The sequence below is a fragment of the Argentina anserina genome, chromosome 6 (genome assembly GCF_933775445.1).
Source record: "Argentina anserina chromosome 6, drPotAnse1.1, whole genome shotgun sequence".
Lineage (NCBI taxonomy): Eukaryota > Viridiplantae > Streptophyta > Magnoliopsida > Rosales > Rosaceae > Argentina > Argentina anserina.
The window spans coordinates 21,783,386-21,808,853 of NC_065877.1; the positions used below are offsets into that span (position 1 = coordinate 21,783,386).

The 25,468-nt window shown below is 35.0% G+C and overlaps 2 protein-coding genes across 4 annotated transcripts; one reads left to right on the forward strand and one right to left on the reverse strand.

The window, feature by feature from the left end:
- The first annotated feature begins 427 nt into the window (after positions 1–427).
- LOC126798484 (ABC transporter C family member 13) lies at positions 428–18,845 on the forward strand. 3 transcript variants are annotated; one of them, XM_050525472.1, is made up of 36 exons: positions 428–592; positions 724–764; positions 862–949; positions 1,114–1,269; positions 1,375–1,506; positions 1,840–1,940; positions 2,547–2,610; positions 3,411–3,659; positions 4,243–4,312; positions 4,429–4,489; positions 5,512–5,599; positions 6,714–6,832; positions 7,831–7,928; positions 8,316–8,382; positions 9,150–9,267; positions 9,386–9,502; positions 9,798–9,878; positions 10,035–10,289; positions 10,499–10,600; positions 10,689–10,756; positions 11,323–11,454; positions 11,572–11,719; positions 11,926–12,212; positions 12,424–12,580; positions 13,434–13,609; positions 13,684–13,795; positions 13,899–13,952; positions 14,771–14,893; positions 15,635–15,733; positions 16,160–16,252; positions 16,424–16,534; positions 16,611–16,772; positions 16,893–17,080; positions 17,276–17,465; positions 17,933–18,100; positions 18,430–18,845. In XM_050525472.1, exons 1-36 carry the CDS (start codon positions 551–553, stop codon positions 18,508–18,510), a joined length of 4,398 nt encoding a protein of 1,465 aa, XP_050381429.1. In that variant the 5' UTR covers positions 428–550; the 3' UTR covers positions 18,511–18,845. The 3 variants fall into 3 exon arrangements, with proteins under 3 accessions (XP_050381429.1, XP_050381430.1, XP_050381431.1); XM_050525473.1 differs by having other exon boundaries at positions 512–597; XM_050525474.1 differs by lacking the exons at positions 428–592; positions 724–764; positions 862–949; positions 1,114–1,269; positions 1,840–1,940 and having other exon boundaries at positions 1,423–1,506; positions 18,430–18,844.
- Positions 18,846–19,267: 422 nt separating this feature from the next.
- Positions 19,268–21,484, reverse strand: LOC126800057 (probable N-acetyltransferase HLS1). The gene is made up of 3 exons (XM_050527339.1): positions 21,269–21,484; positions 21,044–21,177; positions 19,268–20,200 (listed from the first exon to the last, which is right to left on the reverse strand). Exons 1-3 carry the CDS (start codon positions 21,482–21,484, stop codon positions 19,351–19,353), a joined length of 1,200 nt encoding a protein of 399 aa, XP_050383296.1. The 3' UTR covers positions 19,268–19,350.
- Between the last annotated feature and the right edge of the window lie 3,984 nt (positions 21,485–25,468).

Consider the following 25,468-nt stretch of genomic DNA (forward strand, 5'->3'; position numbering starts at 1 on the left):
AATTGCTAATCGAAGAGCTGTCATTTTGATGGCATTTACCTTGGTCAAAGCAATTATCAAAGATTCATCAAACACCCAACAATGATATTTAAGAATGTTATTAGCATCCCATTTTGTTTAATCTACTCTATCCATTTTGTTTGAGTCAATAATCATGGAGTAGATGGTGTGCAGAACTGAGAACTTGTAGAAAAAAAAAACAAGAGGGTAAAACTGGAAATTTTGGGCAGAAAAGATGAAGAGAGGTCTGTATACCAAATTGAGAGGTAGGATTGGTAGGAAATAAACACTTTTTTTTTTGTATTTTTTTTTCCATTAAGAACAAAAAATAGGGCCGAAGAAAACAAAGTTTAGATACGACAAAACCAAAGAATAAGAAAGAGAAGCCTCCATGCTCAAATTTCAGATTCGCATTGGAAATTAGAAGTGGGAGTCCACGTGAGATCACACTTCTTCTGATCACTTGTGCATGCAAATGGCGCACTTCGCAGCTTTACTCCCTTGACTCTCTCTCTCTCTCTCTCTCTCTGCAAACTCAAGCAGCGTAGAAATGGACGACTTCAAGAATATGATTTGCCCCAATTCCCCCTCTGTAAGGTTTTCACTTTCTTTTTTCCCGCAATTTTGATTTTCTCTGATTTTGTTTACATGATGATAAGTACAGAGAAATGAGTGACTGAGTTGTTTATTTCTGATTGTGGATTTTGGTGATATCTGATTCAGGTGTGGGATGGGAATGGACTTTCCAAGTGCTACGGGGACATATATCCTTTTTCTTGGACTAGTTCTGTCTGGTTTATATTTATGTTTTATATAATGAAATTCTCGTGGACTGCTTCTCCTTAATTTACAATCCCCTACTCTGTTAGGTTTCGGTGCGAATGTAGTCACTCTTGGTGTGATTTTCGTGCTAGGGATCACTCAAAAGACTGGCAGAAGAAGCTGGAGGGTGGGTTTTGTATTCATTTATGCGGTGAAATCTCACTTGTTTCGTCGTTATGCTTTGTTGTAGAAGAGCTTGGTTTTATGTTTTTGTATTTGAACTGTCAATTTACCCACTTTGTGTTGAGGATTGTTACATGTAATACTGATGGTCTTATGACATTTACTCAGATGAACTTTTTCGAGAGGCTTTTCTTGCATGTGCTTCCTGCCATTGGAGCTTGTTTAGCATTTTTCGACTTTGCTTTGCTGTTGAAGAAAGATAGTACTGGTGTCTTCATTGCACGACATGAGTGGTTTCTCAGATGTTCCCAGTTTACAGTCTGGGTAAGATTTATTCGGGTTATAAAAGTTTGGGAATTTACATGGTAATATTGTGTTTTTTTTAAATAGAAATTTTTATCTTATTTATTGGATAATTTAAATATGCAGACAGTTATCATACTCTTTCCAAGGTGTTTCAGTGCTTGCCACATTTTTTGCAACCGCATCTTGTGTTTCTGGTGGCTTGTGAAAATGATTTTGGCAATGCTTCATATGCTTGCAACATATCCATCATTCAAGGTACATCGTGTTGCTGAGGTTTCTATTGGTTGTTTGTTCAAATTCCAGTTCATGGCGGGCTGTAAATGCCAGTAAATTTAAAGGAAGATATTACGTAACTATAAAGTTTAAACGGTGTCATCTGAAAACTTTCATTTTGTAATCGGTAACTTTGAATATTATATCTATCACAACCAGGCAATTGGTTTGTGTGGTTGAATCTAACTGGACTCTGTAGTACATATGTTCATGAATCTGGGGTGTGTATTTTTTTTGTGGGGGGTTTGGATTAGATGCGATTTTATTATATTTTGTCAATAGAATTGTAATTTATGAACTCTTTTTTTCTGGCAGGTCTTGTTTTTACTTAAAGAGATTTGTACTGTATTATTGGATGTCATTTTTGGTATATCAATTAACATCATCAGAACAAAGAGGGCATCATCCATCAGAAGGTGTGAGCTGTTTAATTTGTACAACTCCCTCCAATGCTTTTCTTTAAATTCATAGTAACACATGAAATATTGATAGTCCCCGATATATTGGAGAAGATCATGGACAGTTCATACCTCTCAGCTCCTGATTGAGTAGCGGTTGATTGAGATCTTATTATATAATTGTGTCATCCAGATAGTGGATTAACTCACCTGTGTAGCGTGTGTTATTGGACAAAGAATCTGTCTGGATGACCTATATATTGATGTAATTGCAGTCAATGAGTTAGGCTATGATTATACCATCTCTGGGTTGCTTCAGTGTTTTGTTTATTTATATTTTAGCTTATTGCAGAAAACTTAGTGTCCTTTTTATAGAAGCATATTTATTATTAATCTTTACAAAATTTGACTTATTTTATTCAATCTTGTTATATTTCCTGATAAAATGCAAGTTTTTTTGGGGGTAAACTAATAATTGTGATATATCATTAGTCAAACATTTGCTATTGCATGGATTGATAGATGTATTTTGTATAATTTTTAATATTATGTTTTCTTTGGTTTTTGTGTAACGTAACATATCATATTTACATTCTCTAATTGATAAACTTCAACTAAATGCAGTTCTATGGAAGATCCACTGCTTTCTTCTAACATGGACCTCGAGGAAGGTTCTCGTAAGGACTCTGTATGTTATATGCTACCAACTTACTAAATCTCATTTTCTGTTTTTTTTTTCAATTTTGTCTTATGGTGTTAGAATAACCTTTTATTCTTTGTCTGGTAGTTCGTAAGTGGATACAAGTGATATAATTTCCTTTTGGTTTCTTTCTGAAGCTTTTCTTTGAATTCCTCAAGTTTTTGATCAAGTCCGTAAGTTTTAAGGATTTGATTTTTCCTTTTGGTTTTAATGATGTTTTCTTGTACTGCTTTACAGTTGGGTAAGTACAAAGGTAGATGCTGATATGCTGTTGGCACAAGTTCTATAATGGTGGCTATTTTTTGCTGAGTACTTCCTTGCTTTAGTACTTTGTAAGATACATTCTAAGTCAATGCGTAGAAAACAACAAATCAGCCATAGCCGCAGGGGTCATTCTATATACCACAAATTTTGCTTCTCCTCTATCAATTATCAGTGAGCATAAGATATAATATGATAGTCAGAAAAATGTGATTTCTTCCTTTTTTGACAAACACTTGAATAAGAGAAAAGTATCAATTACTCTTATGGACTAAAAAGAGGAGAATAGAAACCAAGAAAAGTTTAGTACTTCGGTCAACTGTAAAGTCAAATTGGTAAACCAAAAAATACATTACATTCTGGACTTCCAGGAAATCAAGAAATATAAATCTGAAATGCTGTTCTTGCATTTCAATAGCTGTTTGATATTAAAGTTGAAATTGTTGAGAGTGAGATGCCTCCTCTTTAGTGTTTTTTTTGTCTTCATCTGTAGCAAGTCATACTTACCATCTTTTCATTTTTTAAAGGGAGACGGTCAAAGCTATTTCGATCTTATGACATTCAGAACTATCACTTCTGTGATGAATCACGGTGTCACGAAGCAGCTTGAATTTGGAGATTTGCTTCAACTTCCCACTGATATGGACCCAGGTTCCTGTCATGATGCATTATTTAGCTGTTGGAAGTCCCAACAGAGTACTCGCTCTGAGCCATCCCTATTTAGGGCAATCTGTTCTGCATATGGGTGGCCTTATGTTCATCTTGGCTTGGTAAAGGTACAATCTTTCTGTGAATGAGATTCTCCTCTATTTGCTTTCCAAGTATCATAATAGGTGGAAGTTTATATATACAATTTATGGTGCTTTTAGTCCATGAAAAGTCTTTCTTTATGTTGTTACCTTAAAGTGAGGTGTACTTTTTAAATGGTCTTACCTTTGGAAATTGTTTTCATACTCAGCATAACTATGTTATTTGCATGTCTTAGTTGTAAAAATAGGTTCCTACTTATTTCTCTTTTCCAGTGTTGTTTGAGCGACACTGCATTATAAATTTCGACAAATTTCAAGACACTGCACTTGTGTATTGGCCTTCCTTTTGTTCCTTACTGGGATTCCAAAAGATAGGGTTTTTAGGTCTTACAAACTTTGTCCACATTGCAAGAAAGAAAAGACCAGTATATAGGGAATATACATGACTGCTACTTCATGCAGCGAAATTTTAGAGTGAAATCAGTGACTGCAATTTTGTATGAAATACTTAAGCTTAATATCTTATTGTTGTCAAATTCCTACGTATGTTCATAAGTACTTAATGATTTGGCTTCGTAAAAATATAATATTCTGAATCGTCAGTCTCCAGGTACTTAATGATTCTGTTGGTTTTGCTGGACCATTGCTTCTCAATAAGCTGATTCGCTTCCTTCAGCAAGGTTTTTCACAATTTGTTAAATTTACTTATAATATCTACCTTGGATGCAAAACATATATTGTCTTAAACACGTTACTCTATTGTTTACAGAATTTCTCACTTTTCCATCTCTTTCAGGTTCTCAGAATTTTGATGGCTATGTACTTGCAGTATCTTTGGGCCTGATATCTATCTTTAAGTAACACTCTGATTCTTGAACTTTAATGATATGGTTAATGCAGTTTTTATTGTTTCCCTCTTCTTGTCCCCCCACCTTTCCAAGCTTCTTCCATCCTCATCCCACCCACTACATATATGTTTTGATATTGCAGCTAGTGTGAGTTCCCTATACCTATAGGATATACATGATATATAGCTCTTTTCTTGCATATATTTTGTTGAAACAAAGTCTGGAACCCAGTCCAGCAGGAATCTGGACTGTCTTGCGTAAATGAATTTTGGATTGAAGAGATACCAACATGCATAATGCCAAAATCCTAGGAATTAGAGGGGTGACATTATCTATAACATTCATGAGTGAATCAGGCACCTCCTCAAGCCAAAAAAGGATCTCTCTTATGTCGCATAAATGGAGCGATTGTATGAGTAATTCTATTAGATTTGAATGTAGTTAATTGTATATGGTTAGTGATATATCTCTTTTCTTGATTCATGGTATCACATCCATAGAGCAATATGTGGTCTTACTATATACTAACTTTTATAGAACGAGACAGTAATCAACCTCTACAAGCTGTAGACCTTCATTTTTTTTTATCATGGGTGAAAAGAACACCGATTTTAGTGGTTGTGATAACATTCAAAGGTTGAACTTAGGTTTCCGTGAAGAGCCCTCCCTTATTTGTTAAGTCTCCCATCTTGGTGAATGGAGGTTAAAATCTTTAGATTGTTATTGACACAATTTACCTTTAGTTAAAATCACTTTCTATCCTAGCTCAAACAAATTAAATTATTGTTGAACGTCATATATAGTTAATTATCACCAATTAAAGTGACATGTGGATTTTACTAAACCTAGTATGTTTTTCCTATTCTCCCTGTTCACCTAGTTCTTCGTTCTGAAACTTGTTCCCGAAGAGTGATTGCTTTCGATGTCTTTTACTTTATTAGATATACTTATAGGTGATAATACCTTTTTGTTTGTAGGAACAACTAATTCAAACAGTAGAATTGAATACTTTCTCTTTTCCAACTTTTCAGATCGTTTCTGGATACACAATATACTTTTCATCTTTCAAAACTGAGGTTAAAGCTACGATCTAGTATCATGACAGTTATCTATCAGAAGGTATGTGTTCTCTCTGTCTGTTCCATGAATTGGGTGGACATGCAATTATGGTAAAAATGGTTGTGCACTATGAAAATGGTATGCATTTATTATGTTTCTCATCTTTGAAGATAGACAATTTAATCATGATATAGAAAAGTGGACAAGGTGGTGGCAACAGAAAAAAGATAACCCACTCATCATTTAAGTTACTATTAACGTCTCCATTGACCCCAAAGTGATTTTCTGAAACAGATTCTATTGTTGTGTTATGCAATCTTGATAGTCTTAAAAGAGTTATGATAATACTTAATTGTCCGAAAATCATCTGTAGGATTTCAGAAACAAAGAATAAAATTGTTTATGATATGTAAGGCAATACAAAAGATGGTAAACTAAACACCATACCAACCTTTCTCATAGCCAATTCTCATGAGAATTGTATATAGTAGCTTACAATACTTAGTAGGGTCTTCCAGGTTGAAATAATGATGCATTGCAGTATCCAGCTTCTCTTTCATCTACTTGTCAAAGATTTTATCCGTTAAATAACACTGTGATTCATTTCAGTTATACGATGCTCAAGTATGTTCTAATTTGAACTATTGTACTAAGAAATGTTGTGAGCTTCTAAAATTGAAGCACATTCATCTGTTGCGTTTGTTTTTCCTTCTGCTTTTTACCAATCTAAGTATTTTACCTGCTGTACTCCCTTGCTATGTCTCAACTTTATATTCGATACGTTCAGTTGGGAGGATTGATTTGTTAAGCGTGAAACAGACTGGGTGGTTTGGCAGAGGAGATAGGCTAAAGTTCTTTAGTTTGGTGGGGTATTAGCGCGTTATGGGTGGTTTGGATGAAAGAAATGAGACAATTTTCGAAGCTTATATTGGTGAAGAGGTGTTGGGACTTGGGAGAGAATTGAGTTCTGGACTTCTCCTTTGGGTTTCTGTTTCCAGGGAGTGCTAAGAGTTTTACTTTATCCTCTTTTGTTTAATTTGAAAGCAGCCGTACTCTAGGATAGGCTGGTTGTTTAGCTTTTCTTTTGTGGACTCCTTGTCTTCCTGGTTCTACTGTGCTTTTTCTGTGTTGTTTCAACAAAGCTGTTTCTACAGAAGTTTATTTTGTCTTCTAGTGCCTCTGTATCAACCTAGCAGAGCGATCAAAGTTTACTGAGGGCGAAATTCAGACATTCATGGCAATAGATTCTGATCGTATTGTCAATTTAAGTAACAGTCTCCATGATATGTGGAGGTAAGATCTCATAAATTTCATTTGTTACATATATTATGTCTTTACTTTCTAGATGTGCACTGCACTTTCACGTAACTACCGTATCATTTATTTAATTATTTATGTTTAATCATTCCTTGCTTTTTTTTTTATCTATTTTAATTTTATAATGGTCTTTGCATCTCATAAAGTCGAATATCCCCATACCGGAGGATTTAAATACGTCACCTACAATAGTGTTAATTTCCACTCTCTATATATGCATTTCAACATTCTCCATTAAATACATCCTTCTGTGGGGATTGTGAACTAATGTATAATGTGCATGTAGATTCTTAGCAACAAGATGTTATGCCAAGGAAAGTAATTACGTGGATAGGCTGTGTTGTCTTTACAATCGATTGAGATTGGTCCATGGCAAAGAAACTTGAAAGTGGGAACACAAGTTGTCATTGGAGTTTGTGTAGGCTTACTATAAAGTGACAATCACAGTGTATTAAGATAACAAAAGTCTACTCAATTGTCTACTATAAAGGACACTAGACAACTGACATATTATATGATACTGGCTATAATGAGTAATGATATTTTGCCCATATCACCATGCTGATCAGAGTATCACTTATGCTCAAGTGTTATTTTATATTCTTTCTGGTCAAAGATTTATGACGTAATTACCCTAATAGCACTGAGAAAAGCTGAAAAGGAGAAGAAACCAATGAGTTGTAATCACCACTCCATAAAGGTCAAAATGTAGACACTGATATGATACCCTTTTTAAAAAAAAATTAATAAATAAATTAGTATTGTAGCTTACCAGTGGTAGTTTTGTTCAGTTAATAACGATGCTCATTTCTGCAACTCCTAAGATCAAATTACTAAGGCTCTTTAATTGTTCTTACGGAGATGAAACAATTAGGCTTTTGTGTTTAACAGTTTCCTTGTGAGAAGTTTTGGAATTAGTGGCCTGATACCCTATGTATGGTTTACTGACCACACTTCTTCCATGAATGTTTCAGCTTGCCTTTACAAATTGCGGTGGCTTTGTTCCTTCTGTATACACAAGTCAAATTTGCATTTGTTTCTGGGCTTGCAATTACCATAGCATTAATACCAGGTATCATTAGTTCTTGCATGGGTTTTGGAATGATCGGGCCACAGTTCTGAATTTGTGTAAGCATTTATGTTATTAAATCATTTCAGCTGACGCAAAACATTTATCCAACAGTGAAATTAAAATACCGTTTATGTTTCTTTAAAAGTATTAAATGGCGTGTGTGGGTATAAAAGTTTTATCAATGTAAAGATTCAGCTTGCTTTATATTGTAGTAAGAGTTATTTTATGTCTAGGTAGATTATAATTTAGGATCGTAATCTTCATTATATATTGGACCCTAATCCTGTTTGCCTGTGGATAAAACTTGAATTACCTGGAGTCAATCACTAGGTGTATTTTGGTCTGATTGAACAATATTTTTTATTTGTTTTATTTTTTCTTTTGTAGTAAATAAATGGATATCTACACTGATTGCAACTGCTACAGTAAAAATGATGAAGCAGAAGGATGAGAGGTAAGTGTACTACTTTTTTTTTTTATTATCTGTCTGATTTATGTGACAGTAAACTTGCTCAGAACATCCCAGTTGCTACAGTAAAATCAGATTTGTAGCATGAAGTATTTACATAACTTAATGATATAGGAAGCAGACAACCAGTGTATGTCAAACCAACAAGGAAAGGCTACTACCACTCCCACACATCTGTGGGCTTGGAAATGGATGTGTCTTGAGACACACCTGAAATAGAAATAATATATTAAGCTCAGATAGTTACCAGGATGATTAAATCTTAACATCTGACAACAATCCTGGTACTAATCTAAGTTTTTCCCCACCCTAACTAAAGAACAATGCATCTGAGCCTCTTAGCCAACACCAATTACTTGGTAAATTTCATGATCGGTTTAATATGATATCTCTTTTAATTATGAATTAGGTTACACAGTTTTAAATAATGGTGGTTAAGCCTGCTATTTTGATTATTGAATTGAATACAATATTCATAGATCCTTTCACGTGCTGTATCATATTTTGTTATATAAACTCCCAATTCTGTTTGAAATACCTTTATTCACTTTAAAATAAAATGACTCAGAAACCTATTTACAGAATTCGTTGTGTAGTTTGGAGAAAAGATTGCTGTGTCACATTATTTACTTTTCACTTCCATCCTTGTAGTTCCAAAGTTGTATTAATCTCACTTGACCCCAAAAGTGTACGCTGTTAGAGCAGCCAAAGCTACTTCTTAGGTTAATGTTAGTATCTGGGCTCCTTGGCAGGATCAGAAGGACGGGGGAACTTTTGACAAATATCCGCACTTTGAAAATGTATGGATGGGAGCTCCTATTTTCTAGCTGGTTGATGGAGACAAGATCATCCGAAGTTACACATTTAACTGTATGGTTCTACTCTCTTGGAGTGGCGAAGAGAAATACACTTGATGAATTATTGTTCTTTTCTCTTCATCCTTGAATTAGCTGCATGAAATAATTCTTGATTTCCTTAAAATTTTCAGACGCGTAAGTACTTGGATGCCTGGTGTGTATTCTTTTGGGCCACGACACCAACTCTATTTTCTTTTTTTACATTTGGACTTTTCACATTGATGGGACATCAACTTGATGCTGCAACGGTATTGACTGTTCTGCTAAGCTTATATATACTCGAATCTTATATTTTCTATGCATTTGATTTGGAGCCAAGTTTTGATTATTTAAGTTAATTACTAATTCAGATATAATTTAATTTTTCCCTTATTGACGAAATGCCAACTGCAAATGCAATTATAGGTTTCTTTTAATTCTAATTTTTTTTCCTGTTGTTGAATGATCAGTGTGAATTTCTATCCTTTCTGTATTTTATTATTGTTTCGACAGTGATAAGCACTATTAGAAGGAACACTTATCTCTGCAAAATTTCATCTGCAGGTCTTCACTTGTGTTGCTCTGTTTAATACGTTGATATCTCCTCTGAACTCATTTCCTTGGGTCATCAATGGGTTAATTGATGTAAGTTAATTTATTGTCTTCAGTCTGAAGTGAAGATTTTTTAATATATATTATCTATTATCCTCTTACTATTATTATTGGTTTTTTTTTCATTCTTATCTCTCATAACTTTTCCAATTGTGTACTGAGTTCATACTTCTTTTTACATTTTAACAGGCAGTCATATCTGTCAAACGGTTGAGCAGGTTCCTGTCTTCCTCTGAGCGCAAGTCAAATCTCGAAACACCAGCTGATTCCTCTTCAGCACATTTGTCCAGTGATCAGTCTGAATTGACCTCTGAAGATATGGCTGTTGTGTTTGAGGATTCATCTTGTTCCTGGTCAAGCAGCGATGAAAAGGAATTGAATTTGGTGCTAAATCATGTGACTTTTGGTATTCCAAAGGGTTCCTTCGTTGCAGTAATTGGAGAGGTCAGGATAATTGAATAAATTAAATATCTTCGTATATAATAAATGGTTGGAATGCATTAAACAATCTATTTATAAACTTAAATATCTTATATAAGTCAGACATGATTAATTCTATGAACACTTAATTAAATATCTTATGTTTTTAATTTTCAGTATAAACATTTCTTCTGGTATATAGGATTTATTTGATATTTATTACCATTTATCAGGTTGGTTCAGGTAAATCATCACTGTTGAATTCCATATTGGGGGAAATGCAACTTGTCCATGGATCAGTATATTCTTGTCAATCTATAGCATATGTACCACAGGTTTGTAGACTCATCTAAGTGCTGTTAGTGGGTCCTCAATTCTCGTGGAATACAATTTCAAAAAGCTGCCTGTGTTATGAGGTTGCAGGTGCCATGGATTCTGTCTGGAACAATCCGTGACAATATACTGTTTGGAAAACAATATGATCCCAAAAGGTATAATTCTTTCCGAACAATGAACTTCCTTGATATACGTTCTTTTTAGCCAAAATATATCAAAATTTCTAACTGTATGTTCCAGTAGTCTAATTTCATTTCCTTATATTTTACATTTTTGGTGTCCTCAAATCAGAATCCTGCTCGTCGTTGATAGTTCAATTTAATATCAGGATGCTGCTGAACTTTTGGGACTAATGCAATAAAATATTGTGATACTTTGCTCTATGTTTCATAGAAATAACTTTTGATCAGTTAAAACCACAACAAAGGAGGTTAAAAATAATACTGTGACAATTATTTAAAAAAAAGACTAATCATAGATTTGAATTGTTGAATATAAAGACTCTAGAGATATTGTTGATTCCCTTGCATGTAGCTGAGCTCGAAAATAGGTATTCTCAAGAGATCTTTGACTCAAAAAATGTAGGGTAACCCAGCATTCACTTCCTAATTAGGAACATGATTCTTCATTTTTCTGTGAAGCACAGATGATTCCATACTTTTTGTTCAACGGGTGTGTTTATCTGATGTAAATACTATGAACCTTCTCCTTTTGTGAATAGATACTCGGATACTTTAGAGGCAAGTGCTCTAGACGTTGATATTTCAATGATGGTTGGAGGTGACATGGCTTACATTGGAGAAAAAGGAGTCAACTTGTCAGGTGGTCAGAGAGCCCGCATTGCTCTGGCAAGGTTACTTCAACTCTCTATAACAAATGCATCTATCTAGGAATCAGCTCCACGCCCCCATTTTCCTTCCTTCTAAGCTCTTTCCTCAACTCATTGAATTAGTGCATTGTGGAATCGCAGGGCTATTTACAATGGCTGCGATATGTTTGTTCTTGATGATGTCCTCAGCGCGGTTGATGCAAGAGTCGCTCGTTATATTTTATGCAAGGCAATTTTGGGCCCACAAATGAAACGACAAACCCGAGTTCTTTGTACACATAACATTCAGGTTATCTCTGCTAATTGTTTTTATTGTTTTTTTTTTCCTTTTTCCCTTTTATATTTTATTTTATTTATCTTTTTAATTTGTTTTTAGTCATCTTGTATTATTCAGTAAGCTCAATGCTGAGTAGGTGAGCAAGTTTAACAACTTGTATTAGTCTGTGTATACTTCCATTATTTGGAACTTTGAAAAACTGTGTTTTAATTGTACAGGCAATATCTACTGCTGATACAATTGTAGTTATGGAAAAAGGATATGTAAAGTGGGTGGGACATTCTGCGTGTTTGCCAGCTTCATATTCAGCATTCTCTCCACAGAATGAATTTGATAAAGTCTTACCCAATGAAGGAAAAGAGTGCTATGTAGCTGCAGATACTCTTAGAGTAGACCAACAAAACCGTCCTTTAGATAAAGATATTGTGCCTGCTTCGGAGGGTAGACAAGATACTATTGGAGTTGAGGCACGGAAAGAGGGAAAAGTAGAACTTTCTGTCTATAAGTATGTAAATCATTTGAAAATTAATACTTCAACATCATATTTTCACCATCTATTAATTTCTACTTTCTTTCAATAAGTTCTTAGTAATTTTCATTTTAGGATACTTTATTTACCAATCCTTCTTGTCAGATATTACATAAAAGAAAAGATTGCTGTGGATGTGGAGTTGGATGGCTTTTTTCAAATTCAAGTTTGCATTATTTTCTTGCAGGAATTATGCCATGTTTTCTGGTTGGTTCGTTACTGTTGTAATATTTCTGTCAGCAATCCTAATGCAAGCTTCTCGTAACGGAAATGATTTGTGGCTGTCATATTGGGTTGATGCAACAAGAAGTAGTCAGGATGGATACTCGACATCCTTTTATCTGGTATACAGTTTCCCCTTTTTTCTATATTATGGCACAGTTTCTAATTTTGATGGGACAGATATATCAGAATCTAATCTATAATTCCTGTTCACTTTTTCATATAGTATTTGGCTTCAAAAGTTAAATTAACAGGCTTTTGCTACAATTTTATCAAATGAACAGACTTGTATCATCAGAAGTTGTATGAGAAGAATGAATGCGTAATATAACCAGACACTAGTCACAATTTCTCTGCCTCTAATTTTTTTTCTTGTGATTTTGGCTATTAATGACTTGGGTCCCTGTAGTCCCACTTTTTGGAATCAATGATAAACAACAAAAGTCCAACTATTGATTCCAAATTTATCATTCTTCCGCTAAAAATTACGAATCCAAAAATTAGAAAAAGTTTTTTTTAATGCAATTGGACCTGTCTTCTGATGATGTAGCTTCATTTTTGGTTGAAACACTCAAAACTATATCAAACACTTAAAACCGTAGTTACAATCAAAAGTAGGAAACATGAAAAGCTCCTAAACAAACTTTTATGCAAATATTCTTTCAGTGGTTCTCCATGGTTCTCTTCCTATTGTTTAGCACTTATATAACAATAAAATTATCTGATGAAATTGTTTTTCTTGCATTGAGTAATTGTGATTTGTAATGTAAATTTTTCATGGACATAGATGCAAGATTTTATAAAACATATCCCTCAACTAAGTCGTATTTACTGTGTTACCTTTACTGTTAGTGGTTGAAGTTTGAATGGTGATCTTACCTTTTATAGAGATAATCTGGATAGTAGATCATGCATTTATTTGAAATAAGAATGTGGAACCTGAATTGGTTAGTTCTTTTTTGTTCTGAAATTCAGGTTATACTGTGTATTTTTTGCACTGCAAATTCACTTCTTACATTAATGAGAGCCTTCTCATTTGCATATGGTGGATTAAGAGCTGCAGTTGAGGTGCATGATACACTGCTAAAAAGGCTTATCAATGCACCTGTTCAATTTTTTGACCAGACACCAGGTGGAAGGATACTAAACAGGTTTAAAATACTTTCCACTGTTTCCATTTATCATCTGTACTTGAATTATCTACTTAATTCTTTCTATTGTGTAGGTTATCTTCAGATCTATACACAATTGATGATTCTCTTCCCTTCATGCTTAACATTCTCCTAGCCAATTTTGTGGGCCTTCTGGGAATTGCAATAGTTTTGTCATATGTTCAGGTATATAGTGTACAGTTTTGATGATCAAAGTTAATGTTCTTTTATAATTCCATTTCATCATTGAAATGTGGTTCTAAAGCGTTTATGCCATTGCCAACTCTAGGTCTTCTTCTTGCTTTTCCTATTGCCGTTTTGGTATATCTACACGAAACTCCAGGTATTCTTCATGCCTTTTACTTAATTTCATTGACAGAGCCAGGTGCATATATAGATTTTTCTAACCATGAGAACCCTATGAAGTATGAACACTTAATTAAAATATGAAACTTTAAGCTCAACACCTGGAAAGTTCCGTGTGTTATAGCAGAACTTCCATGTGGCATCGATTATCCAAATGGCATTAGAATTTGGAACTAGAGTTTTCTAAACAAGTCTGGGAAAGTTCCTTGCATCAGAGAACAATTACCGGACTCTGATAGGTGTAAATAAATGAATTTTAGGAAGAGTCGTATATGAAAACTTAATTACTGACTTTCAACATATTCAGAAGCTTCTGTTTATACTGCCTAAATATGACCCTTGATATTCCCAAATTGTCTTTTATTACTTTTACTCTAAAGAAAAACACTTTAGGCAACTGCTTAATAGTAAGGTGCAAATATTTAAACCAATTTTTTTGTAGAACTGTTTGTTTTCAAGAATATGAACCTTCATTTCTTGGTAAATGGAAATATAACAAAAAAATAGTTCCCAGATATTGATTGTAAATGTTGACTTGGCATTAACTATCCATCTGGGAAGTATGTAACCCAGCATGAATTCACTGGTTAGACTGACGGAGCATAGATTTAGCAGTTAAAGCTCAAACTGCCCATATTGGAACTGATTAGACCTACAAATGTGTAGATTGCATCTCTGATTTTCAAGTTCTTATCAGTGTCTGAGAATTTTTTTTCTTAAACAAGAATAAAAGTAGCTATCTGGTGATTCTGGTCAATGAAAAACTCTACTTGTGTAACCAGAAATTTTTTACAGTTCTTCTACAGGTCAACATCTCGAGAATTGCGAAGGCTGGATAGTGTGTCTCGATCTCCCATATATACATCCTTCACAGAGACACTTGATGGATCATCAACTATACGGGCATTCAAGTCTGAGGTAGATCATGAACTGGCTGACAAGGAATAACTAACATTGTTTACTGACAGATTTCTTGCTTAGATTGTACAATGATAGAAAAATCAAGGATGCCCATGCACACACAAAGGTGCACTACCACCACCTTAAATTTGATATGTCTTTAGAAGACATAGCTTATTACTTTAATTTTTGAGTAGTTCCAAGCAATGAGCCTGAGAAAGAAGAAGATTGACCGGTGATCCAGAGACAAGGTTGAGAGAGCTCGTAATGGCCCTAGTGGAAGTAGTGAAAGTGTTAACTGCACATGTTTTGGTTCTGAGCACTGTATTTTCTCATATCATGTATTCATTTCCACGTATTCATTTTCACATATCACTAAAACAATCTAGTTCTTCAGTATAACAATGTCAAGTGTACCTCCTTGCCTCTTATTGTTTAGCGTGGACAGTGTACCTTTGTTTGCAATCTGCCAACGTGGCCTTGTTTGTTTCTTTGATTCTTTGATAGTGATGAATAATATTGGCTTGCGAAGAGCTAGAGCTTTTGTGGTCTAGGGGTTCTCCGACATGGTACAAAATTTCAGGTGGTAGGAGGTTGAGTTGGAAACATGGGGTCCTTACCACTTTCTTCCTTTTGTTGATTTACAAGATGCAGAGTGGGGTTTTAGGAGGATAATACCTTGACATACATTGTTGATTCACATCCCAACAGCCTAGGCTTCTTGGATTTGGTTTTAACTTTGCTTCTCATTGTGGACAGGACTACTTTCTGGCCAGATTCATTGACCAGGTGAAATTGTATCAGCAAACTTCTTACACAGAATTAAATGCAAGTTTGTGGCTTTCCCTACGTCTTCAGGTATAACAATTATATCTAATAAATACTATACTAAGCTAATTTTGAAAGCACTACGCACTTAAAGTATGAAGCTTTATTCCTTTAGATCATCAAAAGAAAATTGGATACAGATTTGGTTGCAATTCATAATTGTTTCTAAGAGCATATGGTTGGTTATAATGCTTGAGCTCTGTTTGCTTAGAACAAGAGTGATACGTACAGACCTTTAACCTTCAAGAACTAGAATAAATATCACCTGTTAAAAGCAGTGGTAAAACCACAGAAATCGTTAAGCCTTGAAGATACAAAACGAGTTGATCCCTATGGTCAGCTCTAGTAGTGGAAGTCTCAGGAGGAGCTTTAGACTATACATTAATTTCTGTGCACATCCTAAAGCAATAAGATTTGGGTTACAACAATTTTAACTAACACGTGCAGTTCTTTCAGTTGTTAGCAGCATTTATCATCTCCTTTGTTGCTATTATGGCTGTTCTTGGATCTCATGGTGAATTACCAATCGGTTTCAGTACCCCGGGGCTGGTAAGCTCTTGTGAAGTTCATACTTTTGACATAAAGCATGTCCTATCAAGAAAGAGGGGTGAAATTAAAACAATAAATAAGACCGACAGGGCAAACCTGAAGTCTTATAATCATTTTCCCCCTGTATCGAAATTAAAATGAGAACTAATGGATATGCATTTTCTTTTGTAGGTCGGTTTGGCTCTATCTTATGCAGCTCCAGTTGTTAATTTACTGGGAAGCTTTTTGACAAGTTTCACTGAAACAGAGAAAGAAATGGTTTCCATCGAAAGAGCTCTTGAGGTAAAAAGATGAACCTTTGCCTCATATATGTTCTTATTAATTACTTATGTGTTATGACATATAGTTAACTTAACAGTATATGGAGGTTCCTCAAGAAGAAGTTCATGGACTTCAACCTTTAAACTGCAATTGGCCATTTCAAGGACGGATTGAATTCCAAAATGTTACTTTGAGATACAAGCCATCTTTTCCCGCTGCACTTTGTGATATTAGTTTTACTATTGACGGAGGAATGCATGTAAGAGCAGACAGTTAGCCTAATATTGTTAATCATGTCAAAATATTTCAATGAATGATATGTGCTTGGCTGTCAAAGTCCATTTGGCGGTCTATTAATTTTCACTTGATTATTAATCAGGTTGGTATTGTTGGAAGGACGGGAGCTGGAAAATCTAGTGTTCTGAATGCCCTTTTCCGCCTTACACCAATATGCACAGGATGTATTCTTGTGGATGATATAAACATAGCTAATGCTCCTATTAGAGATCTTCGTGGGCATTTCTCTGTTGTTCCTCAGACCCCATTTTTATTTGAAGGATCATTAAGGTACTTGTAGCGTCATGAACTTTGGGCCACTTGTAATGTCATGTACTTTGGTTTGTTATTTTAATTTGATTCTGAATGCTGGGTCTTATAATTTCTTTTTGCTAAAAGCGTATGTGCTGTAATACATCTTGTTTGGATAGAAGGCTTTTCTACTATCAATTTGTAAATCTGCATGTATGTCTTCCTATTTTGTAGGGACAATCTGGATCCTTTCAGGCTGAGTGATGACTTGAAAATTTGGAATGCTTTGGAGAGGTGCCATGTCAAAGAGGAAGTAGAAACAGCAGGAGGTTTGGATATGCACCTAAGCGAATCTAGGATGTCATTTTCTGTAGGGCAACGACAGCTTCTTTGCCTTGCACGTGCACTTCTTAAATCTTCAAAGGTAAGATGTTCCACAGTTTCTGCACTAACGGAGAGTGCAATAATGCTCGAGGAATAGAACAATAAAATATCCATACTGTGAATTTCCAGTTATATACGCTTTTCTTTAAATTTCTTAAATAATCAATTTTACTCGAAAGTTTTCTTGTTTCTAGTCAGTACCTTCCTTATTCAAATCTGTACAGATCAATCAGGGCATTTGTTACACCAAGGATCATTTAACATAATCAGTGGTACCGCCCTGAGCAAACCGAAATTTCTTAAATTGGACATAATTCAGATGGAAAAATACTTTTCCAAATCTCTAATCAGTCCACAAATTTTGCTGTAAATAGACAATCTGGCATTGCCTTATAAATATTTAAGTGGACATAATTTGGATGTGGTTGGGGGAGCAGTTCTGTTTCATGGTTCTTGTTGGGAACTATTTAGTTTTATTACAGATGAAAACTGACACTAGATTTTCAGGTCCTCTGTCTGGATGAGTGCACAGCTAATGTTGACAGGCAGACAGCATCTACCTTACAAAAAACCATATCTAGTGAATGCAGAGGCATGACAGTTATCACAATTGCTCACCGTATTTCCACTGTTTTGGATATGGACAATGTCATGATCCTTGATCATGGTAACCTGGTAAAGCCTCATGGATATTCAGTCTCATAGTTTTTCCATTATTATCAAATTTTGCATGAAGAGATAAATCTGTATGACACGAAAGTGAAAACCTTCTTTTGAAATGTTTATGTGGCATGTCAGCATGTGTTTGATAGTTCGATTTCGTCACCAATGGTGAATACTTCCTATCTCTATAATTATGAGCAGACATTTAATGAAACAAATCTGTCATACTCCAATTGAGAATAAAAGCTATGTGATGACTCAAAGTATATGTTTCCAACTTCCAAGTCCTTTTACTTACAAAATGTGGAAAAAGACTAAGTACCTTGCTTGCCCCCCTGTAGGTTGAACAAGGAAATCCGCAGGCTCTCCTACAAAACGAGTTCTCCCGATTCTTCAGTTTTGCTACAGCGTCTACAATGTGATTACACAACAAGTACGCTGCTGTTCTCATTGCTGACTTCTTATGATCGGGCGAGTTTGACGTACAATAGAAGCTATATTATTGCAACGTAGTACCTCTGCATAACACTGTAACGTGTCTTTGGAACCAATTAATATCTTGTTGGATATAGATAGCTACATGACTAATATGATATTAGCGTCATCTGATGATTTAATATGTATGTGACTTATCAACTGACGCTGATGGCACAAAAGTGGATGTGACCCTTTTCTTGGATTAAAGCGCATCCGAGAACGATAAATTTCACTTAGAATTTACATTATTAGTGCTTTAAAAGCCGTACATATTGATATCTGGATGGTCATCTGTGAAAAATTTGATGTTACAAACCACATGACAAGTTATCATTGATAACAAAATGATGTTATATAGTGGCCATATTCTAGTACCACGACCAATTCCATCATCAGCATGCAACTGGAAGCTAACAAATCTAAGTTACCATCTTTGCTTTATAACAAAACGTACACACAATATTGGCTAGAAATTACTTCGCTCATGTTGCTCATGTCGGTGTCTTATTATTATTATTATTATTATTATTATTATTATTTGTCAATGCGAGAATTTCATTAAAACAAACCTGTCAGTGTTTTATTTTACCCGCTTCAGCTTTGGTGCCCAACAATCTCGTCTGCCCCACAGATGTAATTTCTGTATAAATTATTGTCTAGTTTCATCATTTTTGGATAAAATTAGATTACCACTTCCGGATTAATAATAAGATGTAAGATTATGAACAACTGACATCCTGTGTAGTTCAACCATACTAAGAACATCACAAGTCCTTATTTAAAACTTAAAAGTCACGAGGGTCGACAAAAATCATCGTCGAAGAAGGTCGAGAGTTAATCCAATCCGATGGTTGCTTGGCTTCTGTGAGCTTTTTGACACACCACATGTCCTCAGCCCATGAAAACTTTCTCCAGTGTGGGATTGCTTCTCTAACTGGGTCTCTCTGGCTCACCTCCGCCAGCACGGCAGCACATCCATGGTCATCCCTACCCACATTGTGCACGAAGTTACACAAACCCTTCATCAACCGCAACCCCTGCTTGCCCTCAGCATGTAACCCGTACATAAAATACACCCCAAACTGCTTGAAAACGTTTGGAAATGAAGGCAGTCCCAGGCATGGCAGCCATGCATCAACTAGTCTACTTCCCACGCAACATGCCTGTGTCAACTTCGACACTCCCTTCAGTTGTAGCTTGAACACTTCTCTGGTGTTCCAAACGCTCAGGATGGCAAAAGCACTAGGGGGGAATGTGCTCATCTGTGGGTTCCATTTCGGAAGATGTTTCCTGGGCAGGGCCATGAAAGTGCCCAAGTTTAGGGCACTGGATAAAATGGCATCTATATCTTCCGGGAAGAATTCAGAGTTGGCATAGATTTGACGGTATATCGACTCCGCTAGGCAGGCTGGCAGTGGAACTATGGTAATGGTTGAAGGTATTGGCTTGTAGTGAGCGTGCACTGGCTGGACTAAGATGGTGGGTGTCCGAAATTTTTGGTATGAGCATTTCAGGGTGAACAAATTGATTGAGGCCTCGTTGGTGCAGTCTGTGGCCATGTATGCATATTCTGCTCCCTTTCGCTTGCACCATTCTTCCAAATGTCTGATTAGTTTTGTACCAATACCAAGCCTCCTGTGTACGAGTAATTTTTCTTAAAATAAATTAAGTGTTTAAAAGAGAAACCCGTAGAAGTGTTGTTATCATTCTCAGACCAAAAAACTGAGAGCAATATTAGTATATTATGGAACATTCAAGATGCTTTATCTAGTAATGAAGAAGACAAGGGGAACCAGAATAAGTAAAAAAGCAGTGGTGGATGGCACTGTGTGGATGAGGAACAACGAAATTTATAAAGATTTTTTCTTTTGTTCCCTTACAGTCTGAATAATAAGAATTGAATAACCACATATATATGCGACGATACGAATTGATCTATTGAGCTAAATATGTCTACAAATCCCAAATTGACTTGTTTAGTTCGAAAGGGAACGTCAGTGGACAGATGTGTCAAAGCCAGGTAAGCTAGCTGCATGGTTTTATATTTTCCATGATACGAGATTACGAGCAACATAATATTTCGTTTCTCTTTTATCTGAGAATCTAATCTCTCTGTTTCTCTGAACAGTTCATTTTCTGTGGGGGTGGAATGAATGGTATTAGAATCCTTTATCTTTCTAGCTAGCTTTCACTTTCGTTCGGCTTCTTCATTGCATGAGAGAGAGAGAGAGAGAAAGAGAGAGAGAGAGAGAGAGAGAGAGAGAGCGACCGACTGATCGAGTAACATAGTTAGTCGATCAGAAGTTCAGAACAAGCACGTACGTACAGTGTGTAAGTGATCAAATGAACTGCTGTTTTTAACTTCGACTGGTATGTTTAGGACTTTACGCGCTAAGCTGCTATAATAGTAATATAACTACAGAACATGCAGTACTGAGAGAGAGAGAGAGAGAGAGAGAGAGAGAGAGAGAGAGGAACCGGTGCGTGGGAGAGACCCTTAGTCCCAGGATATAAGCTAGCTTTACAAACTCTGAATTTCCTCTTGTTACCTTTTTTACACAACCCCTGATGACACCCACAATTTCCTTTTGTTCTCCGTACAGCAGTGCAACCTGCATGTTCAATATCATATCATTTTTTGTTCTCAACATTCGAAACCCTAATCGATTGTGAACAGATATCAAAGGATTATAGTAGTCTGACCAGCATTATGTGGGTTGGAAAATGCCGGATGCGACATTTTGGGTCACCCAAGAGATCAGTGACAAGAGAAGGCTTTCCCCGCTGCCCAACCATTTCGCACAGCCTCTCCATCTTCTCCACCGCCACCTTATCACGTTCTTCATTGTATTCTCTCACCCTCACCACCTCATCAACTGTAGCTAATGGTGAATCCTCTGCGGCTACCTTTAGCACCATAGTACTTTAACCAAGTATTAGTGTTATCTTCAGTCTGTTAACTGTGCTTCCCTATGCTTCAATTCTCTTCTATTTATAAGTAGAGGTGAGCTGTTCTCTTCTATATACAAGTAGAGGTGAGCTGATGTAGCACGCACCCACCACTATATCGATCGTCCTTTCCTTTCGTGAGTTTGACCAGATATATATTGTTTCAATTATTGGCTCGATCATCAGGTATGTGTACGTATATATCCTCTTTTCTAAAGTTGCAATAGTATAAAAACATAATACACAACCAGATATATAAACTAATTAAAAGATAAATAAATAGTTCATGGTATCTATCAGCTCGATTGCGTCAACATATGATCGATCATTATATCCTCATTATACATGAAAAAGACGATGTTGATGGTGGTGATCAGATTGATCATACAAATGACTATTATATGGTCGATGATCATCAGGTCATAAAATCATTGCAGCAGCGTATTGTCAATATATTTGATTGGGAAAATGCCATAAACATTAATTAAAAGCTAATAATTAATCACCAATTATAAAATTTGCAACTTTGATACGGATATGCAGCGATAATTAAACACATTAACGATATAAGGATTCCATTCATGAATTAATGGATAGGTGCAAAATACATCTGATTTTTCCAGAGTTGGTTGAACTTTAGTATATAAGGCAATGCTGCCCAATTATGTAAACTCTTTGACAAGGCTAGCTCTCTGTCCGTAAGCCATATATATCTCACTTAAATATATATAACCTAGTTGGGGTTATCTATAAGTCAAAATTAACAAAAGAGCTGAGAAACATGGAGAAGATTTCTAATTTCTTACTAGCTAATTATCTCATTTTACTGTACACAAGATTCTTGTGCAAAGCTTTATAAAATGCCCAAAGAGCATGCATGATTGCAAAACCGTGTGACTCTTATAGAGACTATTGTTCCTATAAGCCATGTACATATATAAAACTAGTTTCTTTTCGTACCAATTATCGGTTGAGGTAGTGAGAAGAGCATGCGAGAACCACTTGATTGTGGAGCATGTGAATGGTCATGTGTGTGTGATCATCACCACCAAAAAGAGATGACGCTCATCCACTCCACAAATATAGTACGTGTATACTTACAATTATATAAATGAATAATTTATATAAACGTCGGAAACGAAAAAATTCATTATTTTAATGAAATTATTATTTTATTGATAAATAAATAAATTATTCATTTATTGATAAATTAATAAATTATTATTTTATAGAGAGTTTTGTTCTTATTTCAGCTGAATTGATGATAGTCATTTAGTTTTAGTTTGATTACGAAAGTAAATTTGTCGTACACCCTATTATGCTCATCTCATGCCCACCATCTTAAGTAAATGTCAAGTGCTTTTTCTTAACAAATTTATAACTATAGTATATAAAAGACACTTGACATTTACTTAGGGTTGTGGGCATGATAGGGGTGGGAGACAAATTTGCTTAATTTGATTATTATGTCTATTTTTAGCTAGGATTCTATATTTATTAACTTTCCAAATTTTTTATAATTCCATGCCTATAAATAAATTTAAAATGGTAAGTTTAAATAATTATTTTCCTTAATTTGTATTATGAAATTTATTCACTATTTTTTTAAATATTTGATCAATTATTAATCATTTTAACTATTTTTTTAAATTCTATTAGATTAATTATTACTTTGTATATTCGATGAGACCTAAAGAGATTTCAAAAAAATTATTATCTTATGCATTTAGCGAGATTCTAATAATATACACTAGTTCCGAGTTAAAATTGGAAAAAAATATTATTTAATTGAAGTTATTAATTTATCTAACATTCAACTATACTACGTTTCAATTGACCAAGCCAAAGGGGGCTCCTCCCTCTCCTCCGCCAAAAGATTAAGCTCATGGATGTTGTCTCCTTATTTGGAAGCTATCTTACTTCGTCCTTTAAATGCCAAACATGTTATTTTACACAAAAGCATTTGGACAAGAAGGCACGTTCTGAAAGGAGAGGCTAATATACCCTAATTTGGGAAAACACAATTTGTATCTGAAATTGATGGTGAGCTGGGTATCAGATTGGTTTTTAGCTAGGATTGTTGTGGACAGTGGTTCAAAAACAGAAAAGAGACACTATAACATCCAATTTCAGAATGTCGAAATTGAAAAAGGCCGAACTGATCAGAAGTTGACGCATGATGCATCCACCAAATTGGAAAGACAAATGGCACAAGTTAGTCCCGCGCGCTCCGTTTGCTTTGGATGAAACCAATGTGCATGTGCCGTCTTGCAAAATTGAAGAACATATGAAATATATAGCTAGTCACAAATAGCATCGATTCGAAAGCTTCTAGATATGTCCTTCTCCCTTGAATGGATAAGGATGCAGCTAAAACATGTTATACATGTTCACTTTGCTGCCAAAATGATGGTCATTTGGTTCCTATTTAAATTTAGGTTGGATTGAACTAAAAATTGATCGAGAAAATGGAAACCTTGACTAGTTGGTGATTATAGTTTCCGATCCATGCATATACACCTACTTGCGACGTACGTAGAGTATTGTTTTGAAATTAAAGTTTCGATATATATTTTCCATGTAATAGGTACACTTTGAGAGAGAGAGATAGAGAGAGATGCCATTTCAATTTTTTTTTACTTTTATTTTTGTGAACTAGTGATTTTTCAGAAGTTATTTTAATCTGAATAGGAATGTATCGGACTATCCAAGCTTCGTTACCTTTATTATTAAGTCCTATCTAAGTATTATGAAGTAATATGACACCAATATGGTGGTGTATCGGACTGGTGTTCGATCAATTAGCCCGCAGCTTAGATATATTAGTACAAATTAATTATTTCCTTCTGAAAATAAAGATATAATTAAATGTCTGATTCTAAGATTTCATGACGTACAACCAAAGAGTTATGGTAACCATATCTTAGACACTTCATAATATTTCCACATTAGCTAGAGGCAAAGTGAAAGAAATGGTGTCCTTCTAAAAAAAAAAAAAAGTGAAAGAGTTGGTCTGTTGGTGTAAGGGAATGATCCTCATTACTGATGAACATAAAAAAAGACCATCAAAGCTGAGAATGAAGTTGATTGATGTTACCGATGGCGACGAGAATTATTAAGTTAATATATAAGGGAAAGGCAAGATACCCGGGAATTGATTCATTTGTCCTTTACTCCTTTACATATCACCTCTAGCTATGTTTCTATCGATCGCATGGTTCTAATTCCTCAAAGCAAATGATTGGAGTAGCTAGTCGGAGATTCCAAGTGATATGATAATATATATATTATTTATTCGAAATTTTATTTTGAAATTACAAAATAAATTTATTTATTTTTTAGTTATATTTTTACATATTTTATAACATAATATATTAATCACTTCTGTAAAATTTCATTAAATTTATGTATATATAAAGGTTCATATCATTTTAAAATTGCTCTAATTTTTGTGTTTTCTCAATTAATGGCAGCTCACGTACCTAATTGTATCTTAACGATATGCTTCATGGAAAGTACAGGTCGCGTATAAACCAAGTTGCAAAACTCATGAATCATTTTATCAGAAGATGACGGTACACATTCTTATAAATCATATATAAAGCAGTTAGATGGAGAATATATGTTTTCCAACAACTCTCGATTTTCAATTGCAGCTCAATACTGCTTAATATAGATGATTATCAATTTGCCATGTAAATTATGATATCCATATTGGTTAAAACGGAAATTTGTAAAGCCCCTCCTGCGAATAATATAAGCTAGAGTAGCCCGAAAAGCTAGTTGAGATAAGCGTTAGCCGAAGGCTGATTTTAATGGTGCATCAGTGCATGCATGAGTCTGCGTGCTTACTTTATTGAAAGTTTGAAACCCAGAACGCATGCAGTGTTTATAATACACTCCAAAGGGGGGAAAAGGGTAAGGCATTTTTCTTGGCACCTGGGATCACATGGG